The 13,165-nt window shown below is 45.4% G+C and overlaps 1 protein-coding gene across 1 annotated transcript; it reads right to left on the bottom strand.

Moving 5' to 3' along the window:
* Positions 1-6,137: 6,137 nt before the first annotated feature.
* LOC142941585 (transcription factor JunB-like) lies at positions 6,138-8,001 on the bottom strand. Its single transcript, XM_076083558.1, has one exon. It carries the CDS (start codon positions 7,660-7,662, stop codon positions 6,655-6,657), a length of 1,008 nt encoding a protein of 335 aa, XP_075939673.1. The 5' UTR covers positions 7,663-8,001; the 3' UTR covers positions 6,138-6,654.
* Between the last annotated feature and the right edge of the window lie 5,164 nt (positions 8,002-13,165).

Raw genomic sequence — 13,165 nt, 5'->3', positions numbered from 1 at the left:
TAGGAGTACCCCTTGGGGTCCACTGGTTGCAGTGGCGGTTCTAGACCATTTCAAACACTGTAAAAACCCTTCGCCCCTTAACTTCCTCTGTGCGCATATATTTTGTGATGTAATTTTCTCTGTTGGAAACTTAACAGCCCAGCTACCCAGGCTGAGCACTCTGTAGTTCTTCCTCATCCCAAGTACGTCACTGGTACGCAGAAGAGCAACAGATTTTGCCGCTGCGCCCCCCGAGGCACTTAGAACATCAGTGACAGCCCCCCCCCCCCCCCCCCCCCCCCCCCCCACAGAGCAGAGCTGAGCACAGTACGGAGTTGTCCTGCATGCACCAGAAGTATATAAACAACAATGTATTTTGATAATCTACTTGTTCAAAACGAATGCAATCAAACCCGACAACCCTATCAATCAGAAGGCCGCTAACTGTTGTCATGCTGAGAAACATTTGACTGCAGTGTTGACGTCTCAAAACAACATGGCCCCCACCTCTGTTCACTGGAGCAGACAGTGTCCATGCAACTTCTTCTCACCACTGTCAGTCACAGTTGTACTGATACAGCATGACAAGCGTGTTTACCAGCTGTCACTCAGTCTCGCCCCTTTCCCGACCATTGCTTCAAGGGAGATATTCAGATGCCCTTATATTAATAAATGCATAACTTTTAACAGTGTCAAAGTTTAATTAGACGGGCCACATTTAAAATGAACGCCTTTTGGGCTTGGACAGATTTACAGAGATTCAGCTTTGCAGCAATTGAACTGACAGCAAGGCTACGTCACCTGAATCCAACAAATAGACATCCCCCATAAATCAGGACCCGTGAATCTTTAAATGAACCATCAATATATATACTCTTTAAAAAGAATCTCATTAAAAGTGACTAATACTTGGAACTTAACGTGTTTCTCAGTGGAACAGTGTGTGTCCTCTGCAGGTGAGATTGCAGTGAACACACACGCTGTGCCTCATGCTGATAATGCCACGCACCATTTAACAATTATTTTTTAAAAGGACAGACAATGAGGCACAGTGTGTTTGTGTGTGTGTGTATGTGTGTGTGTGCGTGTGTGTTTGAAGCTATGTCCTCAGCCACCTTGTGCCTTTTTGATGATGTTAGTTAATAACGTGACCTTCGAATAAAAGTCATCATCACAGCAAATGACAGAGCTGGACAGAGGGGGTCACAAATGAGTGTCGCTCATTTAAGCTGATGACTGTGACAATGTGAGCGCTTCAGTGATAAGACTAATTGTAATACGGAAGAGAATGAGGTTATCTTTTTAATGTGTTTCAGCATCATTCCGGACTTTGTACAAGGCCAACACACACACACACACACATAGTTCATCTGAGCGATGATGTTGCCTGCATGTGTCTGTGTTGGGTTTCATCCTCTACTTGTGGATTACCTTCACATCAAGGAGGAAACATCCTTATGGATAATACAGTTCATACAATATATACTAACTATACAAAAAGGAATATACAACACAGCCATTTTAGGGACTGTATAAAAATTACCCTCCAACTAAAAGAGGCACATTTGACCTTCGAGCTAGGGTTTGTAATCTTGAGAAACTAGCAAGAGTACGGCAGATAAAAAATGAACCCGAAAACCCAGCCCAATGTTGCCAACTCTCTTTCCAATGAAAGTTGCTAGCAGCACTAGCTTCAAAACGCGCTAAATCTAGCGGGAAAGTCATCGAGTCAGCAACACTGACAGCCCGTCCTTTCAGGCCTCCCTCAGAAGCCACTCCCCCAAAAATTATCATTATGAACGTAAACTTATTCTAAAGGTAGAGCGTGTTTAAGTCCCGCCCACACCGGAGGGGAAAACAATTCATTGCCTCCTTATCAATATTGTCAGCTAGCAAACAACAGAAAAATGCCTAATGGCTGCTGTGTGGTGAGATGCACTACCGACAGGGTAAAGAACCCAGAGCTAAGTTTTTAAAAGCTGCAGAACCAAAGAAACGAGAATAGAGGCAATAAGTTGTGAGGCATTAACGTGTAAAATGGGGAAAATGTGGGATCCTGACACTCAGTAGCTTAACGATACGTGTGCAGCAAGCATTCTGTCCAAATGTCAGTTTTAGGCTAACTATATTTCTGTAAGTTACATTAAAGTATTTTGACAATTGTAATATAGTGGAATGTGGATACATCAGAAAGCTATGCAGTTTTATGTTTGCAAGTGCCTTAGATAACTACAGTAGCTTGCCATCACATAGCTAACCCTAGCTCGCTAACAGCTAACTCTTCCCATTCCACCTTCATTTTGGGTGCTAAAAAAATCCTTTGACATGCTGAAATCAGAATTTTATAGCTAGCTACAGACATTAGCGTGAGCCCTTGGTTGCATATTGTAGCGCTGATTGTTCCCCCCCCCCCCCCCCTTATTTTTAAAGTATGACACGTGCCTTGTCCCTGTGATGAAGAAAAACAAAAAACATGGCTGTTGCTAGTACTCAAAGTCTTATGGAACACTCCGGTGACGCAGGTAGGCAGGCAGGTAGCCCTTTCAATGATTTAATTATAGGGCCCACCACACCTTTTCAGCAAAAGAAAACAAAATACATAACCCTCTCCATTTTCTGACATTCCCACCCTGATAATTTCCCCACAGTCGCTTACTGAAATGAAATACTGAATTGTGATCCTAGAGGCTGCGCAGACAGGCAGGTTTGTAGTAAGATGAATAATATATGCTCTCTTCCTGTATTAGGGAAATTCTATGAAGATTGCACAATTTCCACATTATTTCCTGGTAAAGAGAAATGTTTCATATTCAAACAATATGATGAATAATCTGAATTTTAATCATCCCATCTAAGTACACAAGGACAGCTATTATGGGTGCTAAACCTCTCTGGCTTGCGGCTCAAGATCTTTAGCTGCTGTTTCAGTGTTACTCCACTAGATGACGATGTGCACCTACAGAAACACTTCCTACTACGCTGAACCACTGGCTGGTTTACTCTGTACAGTACTGTATGTGTGAATCTACAACCTGCATTCCAGGCCACTACTCTGCTGTAGTGTTAATACACCAACATATACTAGAACGTGACCATATTCAACAAATCAACAAAATGCTGTCTACATGCCAATTCCCTGTATATTCATTCACAGTGTTCAGTATGTGACAGCTTCATCATACCTCACAGCCAAATGAATGACCCCGATACATTACTGTCACTATGGGCGGATTATGAGACAATGGTTTCCTGGGCACAGACATGCAAAATACCCCACCATCCCTCAGGAGGAAGACACGCATAAATATAGTTGTTTAGCCTCTTTTTGATGTTGTTTTGTATCTTTTTTGGCATTTTGCGTCTCTTTGTAGTCATTTAGAATCTCTTTGTAGTCATTTAGCGTGTTTTTGTAGTCATTCTGCAACTCTTTGTAGTAACTTTGCGTCTCTTTAAAGTAATTTTGTGTCTCTTTGTAATCGTTCTGAGTCTCTTTGCGGTTGTTTTATGTTCTTTGTAGTAATTTTGGGTCACTTCCTGGTTGGTGCGTGTCTCTTTGAGTTGACATTTTGTAGGTGAATGCCATTGGGCCTCTGACACTTTGGGCCCCTGGGCTTGTCCACGGTAGGCCTGTTCACTAATCCATCCATGACTGTTACTGGCAGCATTGTGTCGAGGACAGTTGGTGCCTGACTACGACAATATGTTGAATTAATGGGACGGATAACTAATGAATCATGCTTATTTAAGTGTAAAACACTTCTATTATCGTCATACATATGGCCTATAAAGAGTCATTCATATAGGCTTCCCACACTTGTGATACTGTTACTATGATCAAAGTGAAAACACATACATTTTACGGCCTCAATACACGCAACAGACCGTGAATAATTTCTTATTTATATGGTTCAAATGTTTCTTTTTATGACTACAACAAACTTTTGCGAAACAAGGTCACATGAAAGAAAACATCCCCTTCCCCGAATCAGTTCTCTATTAGCCGTCTAAAACTTGTGATCCAACTTCTGTAAGAAGCTCAGATGGCTGCGGCAAGGTGGGAGGAATATTCATGCTTTTCGAAAAGATAACAGAAGACCGGAGAGAGGGAGAGGATGAGTGATAGAGAGCCAGGCCAGTGTGTGTGTCTGTGGGAGGGGATGGGGGCTCTTGGAGAGGAAAATCAAACCCACCCAGAGCTCTTCATACGTCACCGTTCACATCACAGATGTTCCAACAGACACTTAGTGTGGGTTGTGGGCCGAGGCGTGTGGAGAGCCCGTATGGCTTCAATTGGCTTGTTTTGTTTGTGTGTGTGTGTGTGTGTGTGTGTGTGTGTGCGCGCATAATAATATGTAGGCCTGCTGTGTGCGTAAATGGAGACTTCAACGCTGCAGTGATATTTAAAAAGTATTCCTTTGAGTAGGAGCTGTTCTGCTTGATGCTTGTGAGTGCAGAAGAGGTGTTATTGGGTTAATGACACTCCATATATTCATGAATATTTGAGAGAAAATAAAACATTCTGCCATACTTCATAGGGGCGGGCACTGCCATTCATTCTATTATCATACATATTTGAAACTGTTGAACAAGGCAGAAACAGGCACTGAGATAAATACAAAAATAAAATAATGTACATCCCCTGAAATCTAGGTTTCTTGATGAAAAGGAGAACTTGTGGGCGTGTCCGGTTCAGTTTCCACGTCCATGGCAGAAAAGTTAAATGGGGGAGTTGTTATTGATGGAAATTAGGCTATTTAAATACGTCAGATGTAAAAGAAGAGGTTAAAACCTCTCCAAAACAGCTTGAGGTGAGAGTGCGTGCAAAACCGCAGCCCTCACTCCTTCACTCTTTTGAAGTGGTTTTCGTGAGTACTGAGAGAGAGAGAGAGAGAGAGAGAGAGAGAGAGAGAGAGAGAGATCTTCCTTTCTGAGTCCATGCCGGCTGTCTTGTTTACTTCCACGTCACACACTGCTTTAGCAGGACAGAAATCCCCCTCAGTTTTCCTGAGACCAGCTTTGCGCACGACTTCACAGAAGCATCTATGTTGGACGGATCTATGTTTTTTTTCACACACTTTATTGGCTTCACATATTTTCCCGATAATAAGCTCCCAAATGGTCCCCTAAGTCACTTTAGTGCGCAATTAACCCTCCCTCCCATCACCTCCCCCCACTTTACATTATCATTGTTATGTGCGTCTGGAGTCCCGGAAAAACCGTTTAGTGACCTCTGGGTAATAGCGTGAGTGCTTTAATGACTCATTCACTTACACCTAACGCGGGACTCCCCCCCTCTCCATACATCCATCCATCCTTTGAGTCCCCTGGTGCCGCACATATTTGGCCTCTGACGAGTCCCACAAGAATGTTGTCCTTGGCAGCGCGCACATATCCGTCCATCCACACAAGATGCTCCCGCGCGCTCCGACGCCCACTCGCGCCCACCGCTCTGCCAAGCGGTGTGGCATCTCGAGACGCCCCCGGCATTCCTGGAGCCACTGTCACTTCCGCTCCTGCCAATCTTTTTTTTAATATATTATACTGACACCTCAAATATGTACTGCGACGGTGACGCGTGTGTGCCACCGACAGGTTGCTCCCGACGGATTTGAGAATGTAATTAAGGCTTTATATTGATTCATTTATAATAAACCTTTTTATCACAGTTCGCATTTCACGGTGAAAACGGTGCTTTAAATGCTTACTTCCTGCTGTCATTTAGCAAATCATCTATCTAAATACAACAAGCTTGTTAAGTCTAAAGTTTCATAATAACAAAAGGAAATTCCGCCACCCTCGCGGAGCTCGCAGCCCTTATCGATGCAATAGAAGGAGGGAGAGAGATGGAACTAGTGTGCGTTACCTGGGCGGGGGTTCCCAGAAACCCTCCCCTGTGACGGAGTCTTCACCAGCATGCCCGTATATGGACAAGCCCGTGCGTAACAAGGAAAGGCCTACGTGCGCGTGCTATACGCTCTGTGCGTAAAAACGCGGAAACCTGAATGTGCTTGTGTCAGGACTCCTCACCGGGAGCTATGGTAACTGTTATTGTCACAATGTGGAAGTACAGAAACCCCATTTGTGATCATCTATTCCCCCCACTCTTTATGTGAGTTGCGTGTGATACTGATATGAAAACAAACACTCAAGTCCACCACTTTTTCGTTTCATTTGGAGACACTTTACTTAAATACACATCACAAATAAAAAACAAACAAAAAGACAGTGTAAACATTGGACGTCATTGGTTTGCCCGGATCAACCGGACAAACAAAAAAATAATTTACACATTGAATAAATGCAGCATTGCATGACATTATCGGTTGCAAAAAGTACAAAGAAATACACTAATTATTCCCACGTTCTACCATTAGTAAACCCCGACTCGTGGGTCTGTCTGTGCACGCGGCGCTGCTCAGTGTCTGCTCGGTCTGGATGCTGCCCCGCGGTTTCAGGGGTTGAATGGTGCTTTGAGCGATGTCCAGCATCCGGAAGTACCATTTTTAGTCAGTCTTTTCACCCCTAAATAGCCTAAAGAGTTTGTTCTACGCACAGCTCGGAGGGCCTGTGCTGCTGTCCATGCTGACAGCACACCAGCCCGGTGTCCCGTTGCTGCGCGTGCAGAGCGCGACTCCAGTGTTATTACTTCTCAGTCAGTTAGTAGTCTCTGTCGTTTTAAAACGCCTCCAACTTGCTCGTGAGCATCAGCTGACAGCCGCTGCTAACGTGTGTCAGGACCTTCTGCTTGAGCTGCGCGACCTGATCCCGGAGCACCGACGCCGTGTTGGACAGCCCCACGTTGTCGTTCTTCAGACCCTTCACCTTATCCTCCAGCCGGGAGATGCGCTCCAGCTTGCGCCGCCGGCACTTGGTCGCCGCCAGCCTGTTCCTCAGCCTCTTGCGCTCCGCCTTGATCCTCTCCTGGGTCTCCAGGTTGATCGGGGACATGGGAGGCGAGCCGTCGCTGCTGAGCAGGTCGGGAACGGTCTGGGGCTCCTCTTTCAGTGAGACGAGCCGGTGCGGATGGAGCGCGGAGCCCGGGAGAGCGTGCTGGAACGGGTGCGCTCCGTGCGGTGCGGACTGCGGGTGGCTCTGCTGGTGCGGCGGCAGATAGCTGATGGTGGCCGTTGGGTAGCTGGACGCGGAAGAGAGGCTCGTGTTCGGGCAGTAGGCGTTCAGTGTGGTGTAGATGGGAGGCTCCGGCTGCAGGGCGGAGCCGAAGATGCCAGAGGCCGCCGCTACCGCTGCTGCCGCCGAACACGTCGTAACTCCGCCGGCTCCGATGGACACGTTGGGAGGGGGCATCTGGTTCATCTTGTGCAGCTCGTCCAGGGCTTTCACGAAGCCGTCGGCGAAGCCCTCCTGCTCATCGGTGATGCCCCGGTTGTAGAAGAACTGGCCCGGGGTCGGGGTGGTGATCACGCCGTTACTGTTCTGGATGATGAGCCTCTCCAGCTCCGGGGACGCGAGCTTCAGCGACCCCACATCATGGTGCCCCCCTTGGTACGGGTCTATCTCGGCCCTCAGCTGGGATTTCAGGCTGCGGTAGGGCTCTGTCAAGTTCAAATTCATATTCATATTCTGCTTTAGCAGTTTGTAGTCGTGCATGGCTGCGTCCGACTGACCGTAAGCCGACAGAAAAGAGTCGTCATGGTAAAAGGGCTGTTCCATCTTTGTAGACATAAAGTCGTAAGAAAAACAAGTGAGCTTACCAGCTGCTCTTTTTTTTTTTTTTTAGAAACACAGTCTCTCGATAATCAGTAAAATGTCAGTGTCAGCAGAGAGCGTGCACCAACTCGTCGTCTCTCTCAACAGTGTCCCGAGTTATTCAAAAAGGGGATTTCAATATCGCTCCCAAAAAAGAGTGAAAGTCCAAGGTCCAACAAACAGCTCAGTGTCAGAAGTCTTTCTCCAGTGTCTGATCGCTGTTGTCTTTTCTTCTTCTTCGCAATCCCGCGGAGGAAAAACAAGTTATAACTCGGTGTGGAATTCCTAAATTTGATGCTGATGCTTGCTTCTCGAGCGCTCGTTGAGGTGTGTTCGGTCGGGTCGGAACCGTGCCTATTTATATAGGCATACACACACGCTCTCGCTGTCGGGGCAATGCGGCGTCGCGATTGGCCGAGCAGCTCGGAGTCCACGCCCAGCGAGTGCGACGTTGAGTGACGCTATTGCCGGGAAGAGGCAACTGTAAACAAGCCCCTGTAGGCATGAGAGGGAGAGAGAGGGAGAGAGAGAGAGAGAGAGACATCGCAGCGGAGACCGTCAGAAATAGAAGAGTCCGCTTTATTTATCTTTATTTATACAGCCTTGTAGGTTGAATAAGCGGCCCGTTGGATAAGCGAAGAGGTGAGGTGTCTCTGTTAGAACAAACCAGTGCTTTTTAATTCACCCGTCCATGTTGTTACGTTGTAAACAAATAAAAAATAATAGCGCTTATTATTATTTATTTGAGTTAATCTACTTTTACAAATGTCACATTAAATACGTTATCAGCTCATGTGCACGCGATGTTCGCCCCCATTAGATATGAATTATGGCCTCTATATAAAACGCCGGACTGCTATGCTGTTTATTTTGAAGCCACGCTGCGGAGGAAGTCCTAAATCCTTAAATGGGCACGGTGACGTTCCGGTTTCCTCTCCGGGAGAACCGGGAAGCCACGCCCAGCCGGGCCTCATTCCAGCGGCAGTCCTGCTCCAGCTCCTGAATAAAAAAAAAACATCCATGTGTTTGCGACACAGTCGGGGACTTTCTGTCTCGTGTGTGTGTGTGTGTGTGTGTGTGTGTGTGTGTGTGTGTGTGTGTGTGTGTGTGTGTGTGTGTGTGTGTGATCAGTGACAGAACAAAACACCCCCCCCCCCCCCCCCCAACACAGACACAGACACAGAGAGTATCCTGACAGGTTTGCGAGGTACTGCTGATGTCGGGCAGTAACCTCAGTAACCCTGCTTTGATCACGCGTGGGAAATACAGGAAACTTTGTCCCACCACGAGCCGAAACACAGTCAATTATCTCAAGCAGGAACATTCATGTTCGGTAATTGTCGCCTTTTGATCTATAAAGCCTGTTTCACAAAAACGAAAAGGAAAAAAACCAACCTTCATTTGGTTTTGCTTTTCAGGTAATTGGGAGTTGCGGTGCCCTCTCTAAGAGCGCAGAGAAAGGAAATGCGATTCCCCAGTCGCGCACCTGTTTCAGTTGCGGAGAAGGGAACCTTTGTCTCCTGTTTGTAATTCTTCCAACTCCCACGCAAACACAAGTGCCTCCGCCGATGTAGCCCACATCGCCGCACAGACAAAACGAGTCAGGTAGGATGCATTGCTTCACCAGGCGCTGAATCCTCCAGGCTGCACCTGAAGGATGACCAGGAAACACATCAATAACAGATTACTTATTTACAGGTGTCGGCTGGAGATGAGGCCAGAATACATTCACTGAGTAATGAAACGAAACAGGCAGGAAATCCGTCTGGATCAGTGGTATACCTTTGTTGTTGTTGTGATCCCCACAGCTCTATCAGAGGAGCTCGAGGCCCCCATTCATCGACACTGACATGTTCCAAATATGTTCTTACGAATCAGAATAACACTATTAATTATACAAAAGTGGCAACAATATTTCCATACTATTGAATTGTCAATGTCACTTAGAGTAACAGTAGCTGGACGCTATTTCAACTGTTTATTCACTCTACTGCTCTTTACTTAAAGCTACTACAAGGAACTTTTAAATTGCTTTGATTTTGGCGGTCCCTATGAGCATAAGTGGTAGTGCTCCCGAGCACCAGAGTCCCTTTAGAAAACCTCTTTGTTTTACTGCAGCAGGATCTGATGGCCTTTCCCCGCTCTGTCTTGGTTCTGGTTCTCCCGGGGCTCCCATTCCCTCCAGTGGACCCGACGTGGTGTTGGTGCCCAGCTGGGACCGGCGGTGCCGCGAGGCTAAGCTCTGCTCCTTGACCGAGGAAGGAGACGCTGCTGCCAGGGAGCGGAGCTCCGACTGCAGGTTGAAGTGGGGCAGCAGAGCTGGATCTGGGTCTGTCCGTGGTGGGCTGGTTGCTGCTTAGTTGGAGGCCCTGATGGAGTCTGAGCTAGAGGAGTTTCTGGTCAACCTGCATGATTTTGTTTGATTTTGGCAACAATCCAACCCAGTGGTTTCGTAGACGATTGCATTCAAAATAGCTGTATGGAAATAGGCAATCTTCTCACTGATGGTCTCGTTTACTTATATTGATAATATAGACGCATCAGTATTACATTGAAAACGTTTCATAACTAGTTAAAAGTTCCTCACAGTAACTTTAAAATATAGTTAATTACAAAATAGAACCCAGCGAACTCCCAAATTAAACAAGAATATCATCATATTTTAAAAGATTACAAAAGAGTTGCAGCCCCACCCTTAAATGTTTAACCATTGCCGTTGTCATCCACAAAAATGTCAGTCGGTTGTGTATCCAACCTGTGCCGGAGAAGGGGGGGGGGGGGGGGGGTGGATCTAGCTTTCAACAGCTTTTCCCTTCGGCACTGAACACTCACAAGTACCCTGTGGCAACATGTACTTGCTGTGAAAAGTACATGCTGAGATATTTGCTCAGACAGACCCTGTTATCATGTTACGGCTTAAAGAGGGAAACACTCCTGTTAGGACAGAAGTTACTCAACGTCTTTTTTCAAATATTACAGCGAGGAGAAGACAACTGTTCACCATCTTCGCGACATGACTCGAAAGTTGGCCTGAAAGTCTGAAATCCCCACTTTTAGGGTCTCCGCGCCTGATCACAATGACCTAATGTCAAGTAATTCTCTGGTATTCTGAGCGACTATTTTAATTCTATGCCTTTTTGTCCGTATCCATGGAAATATGAATAAACAGAGGAAAACAACGGTTCCTGGCAGTGTTATGCCTCCACTTTGCCACCTCCCTTATAAATTCTATTCTCTGTGCAGCTGGCTGCTTCTGCTGCTGCTCTGCTCGGGTTTACGTTTTTTATTCAGCGCTGCGGTAGAGGCTGACCACAGTCCCAGTGACATTTTGGCAAAGCACAACAGTATAGGGTCCACAGCGGTAAGTGTTTACGGGAACACTCGTGAGGTGGCACCGTGCCATCCTGCCAAATGTTAGTCAAAAAACACCCATGTTACTCAACCAGTGGGAGGGACAGACGTGTGAACGTTCAGACAGATGTACAGTGTGTTCCAGATAAATATGTGATAATTTCTTTTGTCCTGAACAATCTCTGTTGATCACCACATCGTGAACAATGGTGCTGTGAATTTTGGGTGGATTCAGCTCTAAACAACAACATGTGGTGATTAGTTGAACATTTCAGTTATCAGGTTTCAGCTTTTGCGAAAAAAAGAAAGAAAAAAAAAAAGGTGGCCGACGTCTTAGTCACATCTTGATTAGTCACATCTCAGTTCAGTCTGTTTAGATTTAGAGTTGGTCTGTGTACTCGAGTACAGAAATTCCTTCCTCTGACTTCTGCTTTTTTTTCTTCTTCTAAATAAGCCCAAAAACTGCGCCAGGCTTTTGTGTTCATGTTCTTTATGCATATTTTTTTGGGCAAACTTTCAAAGAGTTCCAGGGCAGGACAAGCTGCTTGGCAACAGACTCGGTTTAACAGTCGGGATCACATGGACGAGTGCCAAAACCAACTGAGTGTTACCTGCTCTGGTTCCTGGGTGAGTTGGGGAAAGGCAAGGCCTGAGGGTGGAAAGAAGCTGTTTACCGTAATATTAAGTAAAGTGTGGGTGTGTGTGTGTGTGTGTGTGTGTGTGAACAAGCACGTATATCACTTAGGGTGGAGTATTCATGAGTGTAGAATTTGTTTGACCACAATGTGAACATCTGCTTGAAGGGAAGAGATAAGAAAGATTCAATGGAATGGTTATTCACCATTTCCCGCTTTGGAAAATGTTTTTACTTCTCATTAAAGTGGGGTTTTTTTCTGATCCCCATAGATGTAGAATGAACTGTTGACATTTTGTGGCTTCATTCCAAAATCAAGTAAGTAAAGGAGGGGCATGTTCGAAAGCAAAGGTGCCTTCTTTGATGCCCCTATTGTAGATACACATGATAAAGTGACCTTTAGGGTGCCCTTACAGTGGAGAAAACATGATAAAGTGCCCTTTAAGATGCCCTTCCAGTGGAGAAAACATGATAAAGTGCCCCTTAGGATGCCATTCCAGTGGAGAAAACATGATAAAGTGCCCTTTAGGATGCCCTTATTGTAGATAAACATGATAAAGTTACCTTTAGGGTGCCCTTCCAGTGGAGAAAACATAATAAAAAGCCCTTTAGGAAAAAAAGGCAAGGCAAGGCAAGGCAAGTATATTTGTAGAGCACATTTCAACAACAAGGTAATTCAAAGTGCTTCACATAAAACCATTAAAAACATCAAAACATAAGGCAAAATAAAAGGAGATTTAAAAACAATTAAGAACATTGATTGAAACATTAAAAACAGTCATTAAAACACTAAAAAGCAGTGTAAGAAATAAAATACAGTAGTATAGTAAAATGCAGAAATTGATTAATATCCTTGAATCTGGTTCAATTAAAGGCAGCAGCAAACAGAAAGGTCTTCAATCTTGATTTAAAGGAGCTGAGGGTCTCAGCAGACCTGCAGCTTTCTGGGACTTTGTTCCAGATATGTGGAGCAGAAAAACTGAATGCTGCTTTGTTTAGTTCTGACTCTGGGAACAGAAAGTAGACCGGTCCCAGACGACCTAAGGGGTCGGGATGGTTCATAAGGTAACAGCAGATCAGAGATGTATTTTGGCCCTACACCATTCAGTGCTTTATAAACCAACAGCAGAATTTTAAAGTAAATTCTTTGTTGGACAGGAAGCCAGTGCAAAGACCTCAGAACTGGGGTGATGTGATCCACCCTCCTGGTCTTAGTGAGGACTCGAGCTGCAGCGTTCTGAATCAGCTGCAGCTTTCTGACTGACTTGTTACAGAGACCTGTAAACACACCGTTACAGTAGTCGAGTCTACTGAAGATGAATGCATGCAAGTTTTTCCAAATCCTGTCCAGACATAAGTCCTCTAATCCTTGATATATTCTTCAGGTGATAGTAGGCTGATTTTGTAATTGTCTTGATATGGCTGTTCAGGTTGAGGTCTGAATCCATAACTACACCTAGATTTCTGGCTTGGTTTGTGATTTTTAACATCAGT

This window comes from Anarhichas minor, unplaced genomic scaffold (assembly GCF_050575085.1).
Source record: "Anarhichas minor isolate MPS153535 unplaced genomic scaffold, ASM5057508v1 ptg000007l, whole genome shotgun sequence".
Classification (NCBI taxonomy): Eukaryota; Metazoa; Chordata; class Actinopteri; order Perciformes; family Anarhichadidae; genus Anarhichas; species Anarhichas minor.
Note: the sequence above shows the minus strand (reverse complement) of the source record. Positions and strands in the feature narration are given on the sequence as shown.

What these genes read in the sequence shown, in the direction of transcription:
- LOC142941585 (XM_076083558.1), bottom strand. Translation starts at nt 7,662, where the DNA reads ATGTCTACAAAGATGGAACAGCCCTTTTACCATGACGACTCTTTTCTG.